The following is an 18,728-nucleotide window of genomic DNA, read 5'->3' as shown; positions in this document are numbered from 1 at the left end:
AACCCGTACCCCAGTGAGAGTCAGTGTGTGTGGAACCCGTATCCCAGTGAGAGTCAGTGTCTGTGGGACCCATTCCCAGTGTGAGTCAGTGTGTGTGGGACCCATACCCCAGTGAGAGTCAGTGTGTGTGGGACCCATTCCCAGTGAGAGTCAGTGTCTGTGGGACCCATACCCCAGTGAGAGTCAGTGTGTGTGGAACCCGTATCCCAGTGAGAGTCAGAGTATGTGGGACCCATACCCCAGAAAGAGTCAGTGTGTGTGGGACCCATACCCCAGTGAGAGTCAATGTGTGTGGGACCCTTACCCCAGTGAGAGTCAGTGTGTGTGGGACCCATACCCCAGTGAGAGTCAGTGTCTGTGGGACCCATTCAAAGTGTGAGTCAGTGTGTGTGGGACCCATACCCCAGTGAGAGTCAGTGTGTGTGGGACCCATTCCCAGTGAGAGTCAGTGTCTGTGGGACCCATTCCCAGTGTGAGTCAGTGTGTGTGGGACCCATACCCCAGTGAGAGTCAATGTGTGTGGGACCCATACCCCAGTGAGAGTCAGTGTGTGTGGAACCCGTATCCCAGTGAGAGTCAGAGTATGTGGGACCCATACCCCAGTGAGAGTCAGTGTGTGTGGAACCCGTATCCCAGTGAGAGTCAGAGTATGTGGGACCCATACCCCAGTGAGAGTCAGTGTGTGTGCGACCAATTCCCAGTGAGAGTCAGTGTCTGTGGGACCCATTCCCAGTGTGAGTCAGTGTGTGTGGGACCCATTCCCCAATGAGAGTCAGTGTGTGTGGAACCCATTCCCCAGTGAGAGTCAGTGTGTGTGGGACCCGTACCCCAGTGAGAGTCAGTGTGTGTGGGACCCATACCCCAGTGAGAGTGTGTGGGGAACTCGTATCCCAGTGAGAGTCAGTGTGTGGGACCCGTACCCCAGTGAGAGTCAGTGTGTTTGGAACCCATTCCCCAATGAGAGTCAGTGTGTGTGGAACCCGTACCCCAGTGAGAGTCAGTGTTTGTGGAACCCATACCCCAGTGAGAGTCAGTGTGTGTGGAACCTGTACCCCAGTGAGAGTCAGTGTGTGTGGAACCCAGCACAGTGAGAGTGTGCGTGGAACTCGTATCCCAGTGAGAGTCAGTGTGTGGGACCCGTACCCCAGTGAGAGTCAGTGTGTGTGGAACCCGGATCACCAGTGAGAGTCAGTGTGTGGGACCCGTACCCCAGTGAGAGTCAGGGTGTGGGGAACCCATACACCTGTGAGAGTCAGTGTGTGTGGAAACCATACCCCAATGAGATTCAGTGTGTGTGGAACCCGTATCCCAGTGAGAGTCAGTGTGTGTGGAAACCATACCCCAGTGAGAGTCAGTATGTGAGGAACCCATACCCCAGTGAGATTCAGTGTGTGTGGAACCCGCACCCCATTGAGAGTCAGTGTGTGTGGAACATGTACCCCAGTGAGAGTCAGTGTGTGTGGAACCTGTAACCCAGTGAGAGTGTATGTGGAACCCTTTTCCCAGTGAGAGTCAGTCTGTGTGGAACCCGTATCCCAGTGAGAGTCAGTGTGTGTGGGACCTGTACCCCAGTGAGAGTCAGTGTGTGTGGGACCCATTCCCCAGTGAGAGTCAGTGTGTGCGGAACCCATACCCCAGTGAGAGTCAGTGTGTGTGGAACCCATACCCCAGTGAGAGTCAGTGTGTGTGGGACCCGTACCCCAGTGAGAGTCAGTGTGCGTGGGACCTGTACCCCAGTGAGAGTCAGTGTGTGTGGGACCCGTACCCCAGTGAGAGTCAGTGTGTGTGGAACCCATACCCCAGTGAGAGTCAGTGTGTGTGGAACCTGTACCCCAGTGAGAGTCAGTGGGTGTGGGACCCGTACCCCAGTGAGAGTCAGTGTGTGTGGAACCCATACCCCAGTGAGAGTCAGTGGGTGTGGGACCCGTACCCCAGTGAGAGTCAGTGTGTGTGGAACCCGTACCCCAGTGAGAATCAGTGTGTGTGGAACCCGTACCCCAGTGAGAGTCAGTGTGTGTGGGACCCGTACCCCAGTGAGAGTCAGTGTGTGTGGGACCCGTACCCCAGTGAGAGTCAGTGTGTGTGGGACCCGTACCCCAGTGAGAGTCAGTGTGTGTGGAACTTGTTTCCCAGCGACAGCACAGAAAGAGGCCATTCAGCCTATTGTGTTTGTGCTGGCTCTTTGAAGGAGCTATTCAATTAGTGCCGCTCCCTCTGCTCTTTCTTCAGACCACAGATTATTTTCCCTTTACAGTATTTATCCAATTCCCTTTTGAAAGTTCCTATTGAGTCAACTTCCACCGCCCTTTCAGGCAGTGAGAGTCAGTCTGTGAGGAACTTGTACCCCAGTGAGAGTCAGTCTGTGAGGAACCTGTACCCCAGTGAGAGTCAGTGTGTGTGGAACCTGTACCCCAGTGAGAGTCAGTGTGTGTGGGACCCGTACCCCAGTGAGAGTCAGTGTGTGTGGAACCCGTTTCCCAGTGAGAGTCAGTCTGTGAGGAACCCGTATCCCAGTGAGAATCAGTGTTTGTGGAACCCGTACCCCAGTGAGAGTTATTATGTGTGGGACCTGTACCCCAGTGAGAGTCAGCGTGTGTGGAACCCGTACCCCAGTGAGAGTCAGTCTGTGAGGAACCCGTATCCCAGTGAGAATCAGTGTTTGTGGAACCCGTACCCCTGCGAGTGTCATTTTGTGTGGAACCCGTACCCCAATGACATTTATTATGTGTGGGACCTGTACCCCAGTGAGAGTCAGTGTGTGTGGAACCCTTACCCCAGTGAGAGTCAGTCTGTGAGGAACCCATATCCCAGTGAGAATCACTGTGTGTGTGGAACCCGTATCCCAGTGAGAGTCAGTGTGTGTGGAACCAGTACCCCAGTGAGAGTCAGTGTGTATGGAACCTGTACCCCAGTGAGAGTCAGTGTGTGTGGAACCCATACTCCAGTGAGAGTCAGTGTGTGTGGAACCCATACTCCAGTGAGAGTCAGTGTGCGTGGAACCCGTACCCCAATGAGAGACAGTGTGTGTGGAACCATACCCCAGTGAGAGTCAGTGTGTGTGGAACCCGTACCCCAGTGAGAGTCAGTGTGTGTGGAACTCGTACCCCAATGAGAGACAGTGTGTGTGGAACCCGTACCCCAGTGAGGGTCAGTGTGTGTGGGACCCGTACCCCAGTGAGAGTCAGTGTGCGTGGAACCCGTACCCCAGTGAGGGTAAGTGTGTGTGGGACCCGTACCCCAGTGAGAGTCAGTGTGTGTGGAACCCGTACCCCAGTGAGGGTCAGTGTGTGTGGGACCCGTACCCCAGTGAGAGTCAGTGTGTGTGGGACCCGTACCCCAGTGAGAGTCAGTGTGTGTGGAGCCCGTACCCCAGTGAGAGTCAGTGTGTGTGAAACCCGTACCCCAGTGAGAATCAGTGTGTGTGGAACCCATATCCCAGTGAGAGTCAGTGTGTGTGGAACCCATACCCCAGTGAGAGTCAGTGTGTGTGGAGCCCGTACCCCAGTGAGAGTCAGTGTGTGTGGGACCCGTACCCCAGTGAGAGTCAGTGTGTGTGAAACCCGTACCCCAGTGAGAGTCAGTGTGTGTGGAACCCATACCCCAGTGAGAGTCAGTGTGTGTGTATCCCATACCCCAGTGAGAATCAGTGTGAGTGGGAACCCTACCCCAGTGAGAATCAGTGTGTGTGGAACCCGTACCCCAGTGAGAGTCAGTGTGTGTGGAACCCATACCCCAATGAGAATCAGTGTGTGTTGAACCCATACCCCAGTGAGGGTCAGTGTGTGTGGAACCCGTACCCCAGTGAGAGTCAGTGTGTGTGGAACCCGTACCCCAGTGAGAGTCAGTGTGTGTGGAAACCCGATCCCAGTGAGAGTTTGTGTGGAACTCGTATCCCAGTGAGAATCACTGTGTATGTGGAATCCGTATCCCAGTGAGAGTGTATGTGGAACCCATATCCCAGTGAGAATCAGTGTATGTGGAACCTGTACCCCAGCGAGTGTCAGTTTGTGTGGAACCCGTACCCCAGTGAGAGTCAGTGTGTGTGGATCCCGTACCCCAGTGAGAGTCAGTGTGTGTGGAACCCATACCCCAGTGAGAGTCAGTGTGTGTGGAACCCTTAACCCAGTGAGAGTCAGTGTGTGTGGGACCCGTACCCCAGTGAGAGTCAGTGTGTGTGGAACCTGTACCCCAGTGAGAGTCAGTGTGTGTGAGACCCATACCCCAGTGAGAGTCAGTGTGTGTGGGACCCGTACCCCAGTGAGAGTCAGTGTGTGCGGGACCCGTACCCCAGTGAGAGTCAGTGTGTGTGGGACCCGTACCCCAGTGAGAGTCAGTGTGTGTGGGACCCGTACCCCAGTGAGAGTCAGTGTGTGTCGGACCCGTACCCCAGTGAGAGTCAGTGTGTGTGGCACCCGTACCCCAGTGAGAGTCAGTGTGTGTGGGACCCGTACCCCAGTGAGAGTCAGTGTGTGTGGAACCCGTACCCCAGTGAGAGTCAGTGTGTGTGGAACCCGTATCCCAGTGAGAGTCAGTGTCTGTGGGACCCATTCCCAGTGTGAGTCAGTGTGTGTGGGACCCATACCCCAGTGAGAGTCAGTGTGTGTGGGACCCATTCCCAGTGAGAGTCAGTGTGTGTGGGACCCATACCCCAGTGAGAGTCAGTGTGTGTGGAACCCGTATCCCAGTGAGAGTCAGAGTATGTGGGACCCATACCCCAGAAAGAGTCAGTGTGTGTGGGACCCATACCCCAGTGAGAGTCAATGTGTGTGGGACCCTTACCCCAGTGAGAGTCAGTGTGTGTGGGACCCATACCCCAGTGAGAGTCAGTGTCTGTGGGACCCATTCAAAGTGTGAGTCAGTGTGTGTGGGACCCATACCCCAGTGAGAGTCAGTGTGTGTGGGACCCATTCCCAGTGAGAGTCAGTGTCTGTGGGACCCATTCCCAGTGTGAGTCAGTGTGTGTGGGACCCATACCCCAGTGAGAGTCAATGTGTGTGGGACCCATACCCCAGTGAGAGTCAGTGTGTGTGGAACCCGTATCCCAGTGAGAGTCAGAGTATGTGGGACCCATACCCCAGTGAGAGTCAGTGTGTGTGGAACCCGTATCCCAGTGAGAGTCAGAGTATGTGGGACCCATACCCCAGTGAGAGTCAGTGTGTGTGCGACCAATTCCCAGTGAGAGTCAGTGTCTGTGGGACCCATTCCCAGTGTGAGTCAGTGTGTGTGGGACCCATTCCCCAATGAGAGTCAGTGTGTGTGGAACCCATTCCCCAGTGAGAGTCAGTGTGTGTGGGACCCGTACCCCAGTGAGAGTCAGTGTGTGTGGGACCCATACCCCAGTGAGAGTGTGTGGGGAACTCGTATCCCAGTGAGAGTCAGTGTGTGGGACCCGTACCCCAGTGAGAGTCAGTGTGTTTGGAACCCATTCCCCAATGAGAGTCAGTGTGTGTGGAACCCGTACCCCAGTGAGAGTCAGTGTTTGTGGAACCCATACCCCAGTGAGAGTCAGTGTGTGTGGAACCCATACCCCAGTGAGAGTCAGTGTGTGTGGAACCCGGATCACCAGTGAGAGTCAGTGTGTGGGACCCGTACCCCAGTGAGAGTCAGGGTGTGGGGAACCCATACACCTGTGAGAGTCAGTGTGTGTGGAAACCATACCCCAATGAGATTCAGTGTGTGTGGAACCCGTATCCCAGTGAGAGTCAGTGTGTGTGGAAACCATACCCCAGTGAGAGTCAGTATGTGAGGAACCCATACCCCAGTGAGATTCAGTGTGTGTGGAACCCGCACCCCATTGAGAGTCAGTGTGTGTGGAACATGTACCCCAGTGAGAGTCAGTGTGTGTGGAACCTGTAACCCAGTGAGAGTGTATGTGGAACCCTTTTCCCAGTGAGAGTCAGTCTGTGTGGAACCCGTATCCCAGTGAGAGTCAGTGTGTGTGGGACCTGTACCCCAGTGAGAGTCAGTGTGTGTGGGACCCATTCCCCAGTGAGAGTCAGTGTGTGTGGAACCCATACCCCAGTGAGAGTCAGTGTGTGTGGAACCCATACCCCAGTGAGAGTCAGTGTGTGTGGGACCCGTACCCCAGTGAGAGTCAGTGTGCGTGGGACCTGTACCCCAGTGAGAGTCAGTGTGTGTGGGACCCGTACCCCAGTGAGAGTCAGTGTGTGTGGAACCCATACCCCAGTGAGAGTCAGTGTGTGTGGAACCTGTACCCCAGTGAGAGTCAGTGGGTGTGGGACCCGTACCCCAGTGAGAGTCAGTGTGTGTGGAACCCATACCCCAGTGAGAGTCAGTGGGTGTGGGACCCGTACCCCAGTGAGAGTCAGTGTGTGTGGAACCCGTACCCCAGTGAGAATCAGTGTGTGTGGAACCCGTACCCCAGTGAGAGTCAGTGTGTGTGGGACCCGTACCCCAGTGAGAGTCAGTGTGTGTGGGACCCGTACCCCAGTGAGAGTCAGTGTGTGTGGGACCCGTACCCCAGTGAGAGTCAGTGTGTGTGGAACTTGTTTCCCAGCGACAGCACAGAAAGAGGCCATTCAGCCTATTGTGTTTGTGCTGGCTCTTTGAAGGAGCTATTCAATTAGTGCCGCTCCCTCTGCTCTTTCTTCAGACCACAGATTATTTTCCCTTTACAGTATTTATCCAATTCCCTTTTGAAAGTTCCTATTGAGTCAACTTCCACCGCCCTTTCAGGCAGTGAGAGTCAGTCTGTGAGGAACTTGTACCCCAGTGAGAGTCAGTCTGTGAGGAACCTGTACCCCAGTGAGAGTCAGTGTGTGTGGAACCTGTACCCCAGTGAGAGTCAGTGTGTGTGGGACCCGTACCCCAGTGAGAGTCAGTGTGTGTGGAACCCGTTTCCCAGTGAGAGTCAGTCTGTGAGGAACCCGTATCCCAGTGAGAATCAGTGTTTGTGGAACCCGTACCCCAGTGAGAGTTATTATGTGTGGGACCTGTACCCCAGTGAGAGTCAGCGTGTGTGGAACCCGTACCCCAGTGAGAGTCAGTCTGTGAGGAACCCGTATCCCAGTGAGAATCAGTGTTTGTGGAACCCGTACCCCTGCGAGTGTCATTTTGTGTGGAACCCGTACCCCAATGACATTTATTATGTGTGGGACCTGTACCCCAGTGAGAGTCAGTGTGTGTGGAACCCTTACCCCAGTGAGAGTCAGTCTGTGAGGAACCCATATCCCAGTGAGAATCACTGTGTGTGTGGAACCCGTATCCCAGTGAGAGTCAGTGTGTGTGGAACCAGTACCCCAGTGAGAGTCAGTGTGTATGGAACCTGTACCCCAGTGAGAGTCAGTGTGTGTGGAACCCATACTCCAGTGAGAGTCAGTGTGTGTGGAACCCATACTCCAGTGAGAGTCAGTGTGCGTGGAACCCGTACCCCAATGAGAGACAGTGTGTGTGGAACCATACCCCAGTGAGAGTCAGTGTGTGTGGAACCCGTACCCCAGTGAGAGTCAGTGTGTGTGGAACTCGTACCCCAATGAGAGACAGTGTGTGTGGAACCCGTACCCCAGTGAGGGTCAGTGTGTGTGGGACCCGTACCCCAGTGAGAGTCAGTGTGCGTGGAACCCGTACCCCAGTGAGGGTAAGTGTGTGTGGGACCCGTACCCCAGTGAGAGTCAGTGTGTGTGGAACCCGTACCCCAGTGAGGGTCAGTGTGTGTGGGACCCGTACCCCAGTGAGAGTCAGTGTGTGTGGGACCCGTACCCCAGTGAGAGTCAGTGTGTGTGGAGCCCGTACCCCAGTGAGAGTCAGTGTGTGTGAAACCCGTACCCCAGTGAGAATCAGTGTGTGTGGAACCCATATCCCAGTGAGAGTCAGTGTGTGTGGAACCCATACCCCAGTGAGAGTCAGTGTGTGTGGAGCCCGTACCCCAGTGAGAGTCAGTGTGTGTGGGACCCGTACCCCAGTGAGAGTCAGTGTGTGTGAAACCCGTACCCCAGTGAGAGTCAGTGTGTGTGGAACCCATACCCCAGTGAGAGTCAGTGTGTGTGTATCCCATACCCCAGTGAGAATCAGTGTGAGTGGGACCCCTACCCCAGTGAGAATCAGTGTGTGTGGAACCCGTACCCCAGTGAGAGTCAGTGTGTGTGGAACCCATACCCCAATGAGAATCAGTGTGTGTTGAACCCATACCCCAGTGAGGGTCAGTGTGTGTGGAACCCGTACCCCAGTGAGAGTCAGTGTGTGTGGAACCCGTACCCCAGTGAGAGTCAGTGTGTGTGGAAACCCGATCCCAGTGAGAGTTTGTGTGGAACTCGTATCCCAGTGAGAATCACTGTGTATGTGGAATCCGTATCCCAGTGAGAGTGTATGTGGAACCCATATCCCAGTGAGAATCATTGTATGTGGAACCTGTACCCCAGCGAGTGTCAGTTTGTGTGGAACCCGTACCCCAGTGAGAGTCAGTGTGTGTGGATCCCGTACCCCAGTGAGAGTCAGTGTGTGTGGAACCCATACCCCAGTGAGAGTCAGTGTGTGTGGAACCCTTAACCCAGTGAGAGTCAGTGTGTGTGGGACCCGTACCCCAGTGAGAGTCAGTGTGTGTGGAACCTGTACCCCAGTGAGAGTCAGTGTGTGTGAGACCCATACCCCAGTGAGAGTCAGTGTGTGTGGGACCCGTACCCCAGTGAGAGTCAGTGTGTGCGGGACCCGTACCCCAGTGAGAGTCAGTGTGTGTGGGACCCGTACCCCAGTGAGAGTCAGTGTGTGTGGGACCCGTACCCCAGTGAGAGTCAGTGTGTGTCGGACCCGTACCCCAGTGAGAGTCAGTGTGTGTGGCACCCGTACCCCAGTGAGAGTCAGTGTGTGTGGGACCCGTACCCCAGTGAGAGTCAGTGTGTGTGGGACCCGTACCCCAGTGAGAGTCAGTGTGTGTGGGACCCGTACCCCAGTGAGAGTCAGTGTGTGTGGAACCCGTACCCCAGTGAGAGTCAGTGTGTGTGGGACCCGTACCCCAGTGAGAGTCAGTGTGTGTGGAACCCGTACCCCAGTGAGAGTCAGTGTGTGTGGGACCCGTACCCCAGTGAGAGTCAGTGTGTGTGGAACCCGTACCCCAGTGAGAGTCAGTGTGTGTGGAACTTGTTTCCCAGCGACAGCACAGAAAGAGGCCATTCAGCCTATTGTGTTTGTGCTGGCTCTTTGAAGGAGCTATTCAATTAGTGCCGCTCCCTCTGCTCTTTCTTCAAAGCACACATTATTTTCCCTTTACAGTATTTATCCCATTCCCTTTTGAAAGTTCCTATTGAGTCAACTTCCACCGCCCTTTCAGGCAGTGCAATCCAGATCACAGCAACGCACAGCGTAAATAAATTCTCTTCTTCTCAACTTTGGTTCGGCCTCCTCTTGTTTCCCAGTACAGTTGCCCTTAACTGTAACTCTCTCACTGCCCTTTCTTCCTGCCATTCCACCACCCCCCCAGAACCCCCCCAACCACGTTCTCCAACCCACACTCCAGCCTCTGTGCCCCAGCTCTGTAATATCTGCTGCTGCCCCAGCCGCTTTTCTGCCAGTGAGCTATACTGAAATTTTCACCTTGGCTTCATTTGAACTCTGTCAGGAATGACCAGGAGCTGCCAAAGTCAACAACAGAACGTCGGTCCACATATCCTGCACAGAAGCGAGCTCTGAACCCGGCCTTCACAAAACGCCCAGGTTTATGGAATGATTACAGAACTGGTGATTCACAGGGAGCTGAGGGGGTAGCATCGACCTTGACACCAGTCCTTGAGCCAAGTCTAGATTGAGAGGGACGTGGGTGAGTAATTTTTTTATTATTCTTTCATAGGGTGTGGGCGTCGCTGGCAAGGCCAGCATTTGTTGCCCGTCCCCAGCTGCCCTTGAGAGCAGTTAAGAGTCAACCACGTTGCTGTGGGTCTGGAGTCACATGTAGGCCAGACTGGGTAAGGACAGCAGATTTCCTTCCCTCACGGACACTAGTGAACCAGATGGGTTTTTACAATAATTGATGATAGTTTCATGGTCACCATTACTGGGACTAGCTTCATATTCTAGGTCTTCCAGATGAAATAGATTTAGAACGGAGAGCAGGCCAAACCTTTTTACACTTAGGTTTGTGAGGTTAGTGACATTCAGTACCAGAGTTCATGACCAAAGCAGAGCGCACGTCCACATTTAGGGACAGGGTAAATGGTGGCTCAATGGAAGGGGGATAGAGGGATATGGGAACAAGGCAGGATGGAGGGATTGATACACAGCTCACATCGAGGAAAAGCACCATCACAGTCTGCTAAGAACGTGCAAACTTTTGCTGTTGTATCTTCTGAGTCGCTCCATGAAACTTGCACCCCACACTGCTCAGGAGGGTAATGGTCAGGAGCAAGTCTTCCTCAAGACGGCTGAGTTACAATTATAGCTTCTACAGCCATTGTAGAATGGCTACATTCAATGGAATCAACTCCATTGACACACACACTAACTCTCACTGGGCTACGTATTCCACACACGCTGACTCTCACTGGGGTACGGGAGGAGGCCTTGTGGCACAGTGGGTAGTGTCCCTATCTCTAGCCCAGAAGCTCTGGGTTCAAGCCCCAGTCAAGGACTTGATAACCACAGAAGATGGATTCAAATATGACCAAACAGACTGAATACCAACCTGCAAGTCCTTCCAATATGGCAGGTGGTAAGAGTGGGAGAGTCTCCTGGTCCAGGGTGATGTCCCCTCAAGGTATAGCCTCTGGCAATAGGCTAGTGACCTGTCTCAGGGGAAAAACTAGCAAAGGAAACAGGCATATGCTTCATGTGTCTCTAGGTGCAGGGAGAGAAAGTTGAGGAGTCACAGGTCCAAGAGCCAGTCCTAGGCTGGAATAGTGTGCAAATAAAAGGGCAGGAATTCTGGAGATGTTCCACATTCTGGCAGCAATATTTTGTCGTGTGCGTCTCTCTATATGTGAAAAAGAGAATCCGCTCTGCCCTTACCGGACATACTAGGGCAGGGGAAAAAAAAAAGTCACTAGCTATTTTGTACCATTACTCAGTGATAATAACTGAAAACATATTTACTGGCATATTAGAATGCAGTTAGTAATGTGCTGGGAATGAATTGACTCATTGTTTTTAAATTTACATCTGATCAAACAACGATGCAATAATTTGGTTGCAAAACGAAAAGAACATTTAAAACACATGTGGATCAAATGTCAGTTTTTACTTAGAGACTAAGTACTCTAAACACACTGAAGCACACAGAGTGAGATTAGGCTGTCAGGCTCCTGTGCACCTCCCGTACAGTGCAGTCTCCATACACCCACCAACACCAAACCCCCGCCCCCCCTCCAACCCCTTCTCCCCTGGGGCTGAGGCGACCTTTGCACTTAAGAGATTTTCCTGCTTTAGCATTGGGCACCTTGCCAGAGGGCATAGTATGGTACTTGCAGTGTAGTTATTGGAACAGAGAACAGAGGGGGGGGTGTTAAATCGTACATCACATGCATTGCAGGAAGACCAGCGTAGATTCTTGAGCCACATAAAAAACACATTCTGGCAAGTATAGCTGACGAAAGTGCAGTCAGCAGGCTAAAGTTAGTTGCTTTCCACTCTTGCCCTGCCCAACCTAAAACTCAAGTGGTTTAAATAACTTGCACACGTCACAGACGTGCTTTTGTACAGAGTTAGCAGGATGTTGTGCACCTTGTATCATAGTTAATTATTAGTTAACTACACGAGCAAGCAGTGACAGGGAGAGTTTCCATAGGTACCCTACAGTGTGGAACACTATATAAACCCACGAGCGATGGAACGCAAGGATTCTTCGTTCAATTGACTATAATTAACACCACACACACACACACACACACACACACACACACACACACACACACACAGTTCAAACATTTCCAAAACCAGAGGCACCAGAATTCTTGTATTTGCCTTTTATTTCACAAGTGAAATAAAGAGGGATCAGATAACATTTTAAACAGATACAAAGGTCAGAGCCTGTCGTTTATTTCTTTTTAAAAAGATCATAAATTATCTAACAAAATATATAGATTGCTATATCATTAAATATACAAAACATTCCAAAAATCTTCAATAAATAATTTAAATAAAATCTATATTGTGCAGTAAACAGCCTCAGAAAGTTTGTACGAAATACTTGGTACAAGTAGATTAATACATAATATTTAAAATGGGGTGTTTGCAAACACTTTGTTCCCTGACAGATTGCAGCTCAGATCACAAGACAATTTCGAATCTGTGCATTTTTAAAAAGTGATTCACAGTTTTTGCTACAACTTCCAACTGTAGATATCCAGACCCTCCACACCAGCCGATGGTAGTTGGCAGAACATTCAGCCCTTTGAGTCTGCTCCACCATTCAATATGATCAGGGCTTATCTGTTTCCGGTCTCAGCTCCACTTTCTTGTCTGCTCCCGCCCCAACGTAACCCTCAACTCCGTTGTGTATCAAAAATCTGTCTAACCCTGCCTTGAATAAATTCAAGGCCCCTTCAAAGACAACTTAAGATCAATCCACAATTCTTGGCTTGTAAGGTAAAGGGAGAAATTGGGAGAAAGGCAATGCCCCCGCCCCAGAGTTTATGGAGAATTAAAAAATAAAACAGAAAAATAAATTGTTCCCAGGCGCATTTCAGTCGTCAGATACCGAGATTCTGCTGAAGATGGGGAGGCGTCTGTTCTGGTCAAAGACGGGAGACTCGGAGCCGCTGCTGCTGTAATCCTCCTGGTCAGAGAGAGAGTCTGCGTAGGGGCTCCTGAAGGACAAGTCGGCCTGAGGTTTGGAGACGGGGTTTAAGTGCTTGTGGCAGCTGGAGCAGGTCAGCTTCATGACCCGGGCAAACTCCTGGCTGACAGCCGATCGGAGCGAGTCCCAGTCCGGCAGGTCGGTGCAGGGCGGTGGGGAGAGGGACAGGGGACCCCCCGAGCCGGGGCAGAGCCCCCCGAGGCGGTCAGAAGAGAAGCCCGAGAAGCTGGTGCTTTGCCGGAGGCGGGGGCGGGCTGACAGCGGCAGGCGGGAAGCCCACTCCTCCTCCGGGTTGTGGATGAAGTGGCAGCGGGAGCCATAGGGGCAGAGGCCGCTGGAGTGGAAGGTGCGGCACAGCTCGGTCTTGTACTTGGGATGGCGGCTCAGGATCCGCAGCTCCCCCAGGCCGTGGGCGAACTGGCATTTGTCCCCATAGCGGCAGAGCCCACTCTCCTGGAAGGGCCGGCACAGCTCGGTCTTGTAGCGGGGGCTCGGCTGCTGTTGCTGCTGCTGTTGTTGCTGCTGCTGCTGCATGGCGGCTTTGCTGAAATCCTCCGGCGCGTCTCCGTGGCTCAAACAGCGGTTCAGACCCAGCGAGTGGGCCAGGGGCCAGGGGCTGTCGCCCGGGGCCAGGGCTTGGCATTTGCCCGGGGCCAGGAAGCTGGTCGAGTGTCTGCGGAACCCGGCCGGAGGCTTGACCGCTCGGGAGTCCAGTTTGGCTTGAAAGGCACTCAGGTCATCGGGGTCCAGGAAGCTCAACTGGGAAAGGAGAGAGAGAGAGAGAGAAAAAGAATCAGAAACAGGGTCAAAAAACACAAAACAGGGAGGGGGGGAAAAAATCCCAAATCCCTCTAGATCCACCCGCACCCCAAAAAAAAGGTGGGTTCAAGTCCCACTCCTGAGATTTGGGCAAAAACAAAAATCAATCCACTGACCAGGGTAAAAATCTCAAAACTCTTTGTCTGCCCCTCTCTTGCTGTTAAAATGTATTAATTTTTAATAAATATGTATTTAAATCCCAATTAGCATCGCCAAACGCAATGTTAAAAGCCACAAAGGAAGGTGATAGTCGCTATTCAGCTGTTTATGGGATCTTGCTGTGCCCAGGTGGGGGTCGGACCGCGGTGAGACCCGAAGCTCTGCCCCAGTGAGACCCCCGCCCCCCGAGTCGGTCAGTCACTCACCCCGGACACCAGCTCACACAGTTCCTTCAGGCCGCTCATTCTCGCTGCTGAAGCTCCGCGATCCGCACTGCTGGGACCGGCCTTCCCGCCCCTCCCTTTATACCGTGGCGGGGCGGGGCGGCAACGCCGCCGCTGACGCACGGAGCCGAGAACTCGGGGCAATGAGTCAGCCCTGGGGGGGCGGAGCGGAGCTCGCAGCCGGGCGGAGGCCGCTGGGGGGCGGCAGAGGGACAGTGGCCGGGCCGGGCTGGGGGTCCAGGGAGGAACCGGAGCCCCCGGGGGGAGAGGAGCTGGGCTGGGGTGGGGGGTGTGGGGGGGGAGAGGAGCTGGGCTTTGGGGGGGGAGAGGAGCTGGGCTGGTGGGGTGGGGGGAGAGGAGCTGGGCTTTGGGGGGGGAGAGGAGCTGGGCTGGTGGGGTGGGGGGAGAGGAGCTGGGCTGGGGTTGGGGGAGAGGAGCTGGGCTGGGGTTGGGGGAGAGGAGCTGGGCTGGGGTGGGGGGAGAGGAGCTGGGCTGGGGGGTGGAGAGGAGCTGGGCTGAGGGGGGGAGAGGAGCTGGGCTGGGGTAGGGGGAGAGGAGCTGGGGGGGGAGAGGAGCTGGGGGGGGAGAGGGGCTGGGCTGGGGGGGGTGGGGGGGGAGAGGAGCTGGGCTGGGGGGGAGAGGAGCTGGGCTGGGGGGGGGTGGGGGGGGAGAGGAGCTGGGCTGGGGTGGGGGGAGAGGAGCTGGGCTGGGGTAGGGGGAGAGGAGCTGGGGGAGGAGAGGAGCTGGGCTGGGGGGGGTGGGGGGGGAGAGGAGCTGGGCTGGGGTGGGGGGAGAGGAGCTGGGCTGGGGTAGGGGGAGAGGAGCTGGGGGGGGAGAGGAGCTGGGGGAGGAGAGGGGCTGGGGGGGGGAGAGGAGCTGGGCTGGGGTGGGGGGAGAGGAGCTGGGCTGGGGTAGGGGGAGAGGAGCTGGGCTGGGGGGGTGGGGGGGGAGAGGAGCTGGGCTGGGGTGGGGGGAGAGGAGCTGGGCTGGGGTAGGGGGAGAGGAGCTGGGGGGGGAGAGGAGCTGGGGGAGGAGAGGGGCTGGGGGGGGGAGAGGAGCTGGGCTGGGGGGGGGAGAGGAGCTGGGCTGGGGGGGGGAGAGGAGCTGGGCTGGGGGGGGAGAGGAGCTGGGCTGGGGGGTGGAGAGGAGCTGGGCTGGGGGGGCGGGAGAGGAGCTGGGCTGAGGGGGGGAGAGGAGCTGGGGTAGAGGGGCTATTGGGGGGGGGAGAGGAGCTGGGGGGGGTGGGGAGAGGAGCTGGGGGGGGAGAGGAGCTGGGGGGGCGGAGAGGAGCTGGGGGGGGTGGAGAGGAGCTGGGGGGGGGGAGAGGAGCTGGGGGGTGGGGGAGAGGAGCTGGGCTGGGGGGGAGAGGAGCTGGGGGGTGGGGGAGAGGAGCTGAGGGGGGGGAGAGGAGCTGAGGGGGGGAGAGGAGCTGGGGGGGGGAGAGGAGCTGGGCTGGGGGCGGAGAGGAGCTGGGCTGGGGGGGGGAGAGGGGCTGGGGTGGGGGGAGAGGAGCTGGGGGGGGGAGAGGGGCTGGGGTGGGGGGAGAGGAGCTGGGGGGGGGAGAGGGGCTGGGGTGGGGGGAGAGGAGCTGGGGTGGGGAGAGGAGCTGGGGGGGTTGGGGGAGAGGAGCTGGGGGGGTGGGGGGAGAGGAGCTGGTGGGGAGAGGAGCTGGGGTGCGGGGGAGAGGAGCTGGGTGGGGGGGGAAGGAGCTGGGGGGGGTGGACAGGAGCTGGGCAGGGGGTGGGGGGAAGGAGCTGGGGCGGGGGGAGAGGAGCTGGGCTGGGCTTGGGGGGGTGGGGAGGGAGACGGAGTGTCCTCCCCCAGCCGGCTCTGTCTCTTTAAGTCACAGCCACAATGTCATAAATCAACGATCAAATTAACCCCAAAACGAAATAAGTAGAAACTCACTCAATTCAAAATGTTGTTGGACTTGTTCATACCTAATCTGTCTCTTCCCTTTATGTTTCTTCATCTCTCTCTCTCTCTCTCTCCTTGTGTCCATGTGAGTCTCCCTCTCTGTCTCTATCTATATGAATAGGTTTCTATGCCTGTGGATAACTATGTTCAGTAACTTCACGCAGACATATGTCCCTCTGTCTCAGTGTGTCTGACTCTGGTGTGTGGGTGTCTGTTCCTTCCTATCTATCTATCTGTCTGTGTTTGTATGTCTCTGTTTCTGAATCTGTGCTTGCACTTTCTACTTTGTCTGTGTGTGTGTTTCTCTGCCTCTGTACCTGTTGGTGTTTCAATCTGTTCGTCTCTCTGCGTATATGTCTCTCTCTCTCTCTGTCTGTGTGTGTGTGTGTGGCTGGTCACCTTTGTATGTTTCTCTGTGACTCTGTTACTGTATCCCTCCCTCTGTCTCTGTAAATCAGTTTATGTGTCTGTGGGTAGCTAACTGTGTAAAGTGATTTCACGGATCAGAGAGTGCGGGAGGTAGAGTCCTGTGTCTCAGGTATATTCCAGCGCACTTCATGGACAGGAGGAAAACTGAGCCAACAAGGGGAGTCTGGTCTTGAGGGGGAGCTCCAGAGGGGAGGCTTAATGTGAGTGGGGCAAAGAGACATAGCAGGGCAGAGTCACAGTCCACAGCATCTTCAAGTAGAAGTACTAAGTGCATCTCGGCCTCCTCCTGAAGTCTCCAACATGTCACAGAATCCAGATTTCAAACAATTCGATTCACTCCAGGTGACATCAAGAAATAGCTGAAAACACTGGACACTGCAAAGGCTCTGGGCCCTGAAAGCATCCCGGCAGTGGTCCTGCTCCAGAACTTGCCATGCCCCTAGCCAAGCTATTCCAGTACAGCAGCAACACTGGCATCTACCTGGCCATGTGGAAAGTTACCAAGGTATGTCCTGTCCACAAAAAGCAGGACAAATCCAACCCAGCCATTTATTGCCCCCATCAGTCTACTCTCGATCATCAGCAAAGTGATGGAAGGTGTTACCGACAGTGCTATCAAGCAGCACTTACTCAGCAATAACCTGCTCACTGATGATCAGTTTAGGTCCTGCCAGGTTCCTGAACCTCATTACAGCCTTGGTCCAAACCTGGATAAAAGAGTTGAATTCCAGGGGTGAGGTGAGAGTGACTGCCCTTGACATCAAGGCCGCTTTTGACTATGTGGCATCAAGGAGCCTGAGTAAAATTGAAGTGACTGGGAATCAGGGGGAAAACTCTCTACTGGTTGGAGTCATTCCTAGCACAAAGGAAGATGGTTGTGGTTGTTGGAGGCCAATTATCTCAGCCACAGAGCATCACTGCAGGAGTTCCTCAGGGTAGTGTCCTAGGCCCAACCACCTTGAGCTGCTTCATCAATGACCTTCCTTCCATCATAAGGTCAGATGTGGGGATGTTCACTAATGATTGCACCATGTTCAACACCATTCGCGACTTCTCAGATACTGAAGCAGTCCGTGTCCATGTGCATTCAGGCTTGGACTGATAAATGACAAGTAACATTCGCGCCACACAAGTGCCAGGCAATGACCATCTCCAACCAGAGAGAATCTAACCATTGTCCCTTGACATTCAATGGCATTACCATCACTGAATCCCCACCATCAACATCCTGGGGGGTTACCATTGACCAGAAGCTGAACTGGATTAGCCATATAAATACTGTGGCTACAAGATCAGGTCAGAGGCTGGGAATTCTGCAGTGAGTAACTCACCTCCTGACTCCCCAAAGCCTTCCTTTGGTCCAAGGCTGGGCCTTTGCCTTGATGATATTCAGCCCTGTGGGCACCTGAGCTATTTTGCAATCTGTGAATTAGGATTTTGGGGTGTTTTTGTTTCTTTGCATCATCGCTGCTACCAGCAATACATGTGTTTGAGCTTGATCTGTGTATTTTGTTTTAAACGTGATTGCAGTTCTGCTGCCTGCCTGTTGGCATTGTGGGTATTCCCATGGGAATTTCCCCAGCCCTTAGTGAGATTGCCCAGAGCAAATGTTGGTGCAGGTCCTGTAAGTGTCTCGCTTGTGGTGGAGTCGTAATCCGTGACGGCCAGGGTTGTTTCATTCCAGCAAAGTCAAAGACTCAACAAACCAACCCCCCACCACCACCTCTCCCTAACCCTAACCCTTCCCCTCCAGTTTGCAAATGCCCCCTTCTAAAACAGGCTTCCTTTCCCTGCCGTGGTCGGCCAGGATTTTGCCCTGGTCGGACAGGCTAGGCGGGGATGATCGGGAGAGGTCAGGAGGTTGATCACCGGTTTAAGGCCTCCCCAGCATGAAACGTGCACTGCAGCACTCAGCACTGCCTGTGTGTGTGGCGGGGGGGTGGTGTTGGTGGGAAGATGGGGAGCGTGCATGCAATGTATGCTGGGAAAGCTCCCTGAGGCACAGAGCTGCCTCGGGGAGCTGAAGATTTTGAAAAATAAAAAAAGAAAGGTTTTTAAAATGTTAATAACATGTCCCCTCATGTGACTGTCGCATAAAACATTTTCAAACTAAGTTCTAACATGTCCCTGCTCATGTGACTCTGTTACAAATTAGTTTGAAATTAAAAAAAATTTTTTAATGGTGGATCGAAACCACACATCCCTCGGATGAGGTTTCGCTAAAAATCCAAAGACCACTTGGCCTCTTCGCCTGCCCACTAGCCGTAAGGCCGGACGGGCAGTGAAAAAGTTAATCCAATTCCATCTTTAATGGCCTTAGTAGGCCTGTTCATTTTTGGCAGGCGTACTTCCGATTCCCGTGTGCGCCCGCTGACCGGAATATCGCGCAAGCGCGAGATGACGGGACGCTCGCCCGATGTCATCGCGCATCATTTGACGCT

At 54.3% G+C, this 18,728-nt stretch overlaps 1 protein-coding gene across 1 annotated transcript; it reads right to left on the bottom strand.

Annotated features, from left to right (window-relative positions):
* Positions 1 to 11,944: 11,944 nt before the first annotated feature.
* Positions 11,945 to 14,007, bottom strand: LOC144671456 (mRNA decay activator protein ZFP36L2-A-like). Its single transcript, XM_078533380.1, has 2 exons — positions 13,924 to 14,007; positions 11,945 to 13,498 (listed from the first exon to the last, which is right to left on the bottom strand). Exons 1-2 carry the CDS (start codon positions 13,960 to 13,962, stop codon positions 12,626 to 12,628), a joined length of 912 nt encoding a protein of 303 aa, XP_078389506.1. The 5' UTR covers positions 13,963 to 14,007; the 3' UTR covers positions 11,945 to 12,625.
* Between the last annotated feature and the right edge of the window lie 4,721 nt (positions 14,008 to 18,728).

The sequence above is a fragment of the Cetorhinus maximus genome, chromosome 32 (genome assembly GCF_964194155.1).
Source record: "Cetorhinus maximus chromosome 32, sCetMax3.hap1.1, whole genome shotgun sequence".
In the NCBI taxonomy this organism is placed as follows: Eukaryota; Metazoa; Chordata; class Chondrichthyes; order Lamniformes; family Cetorhinidae; genus Cetorhinus; species Cetorhinus maximus.
This window is presented reverse-complemented; position numbering and strand designations above follow the sequence as displayed.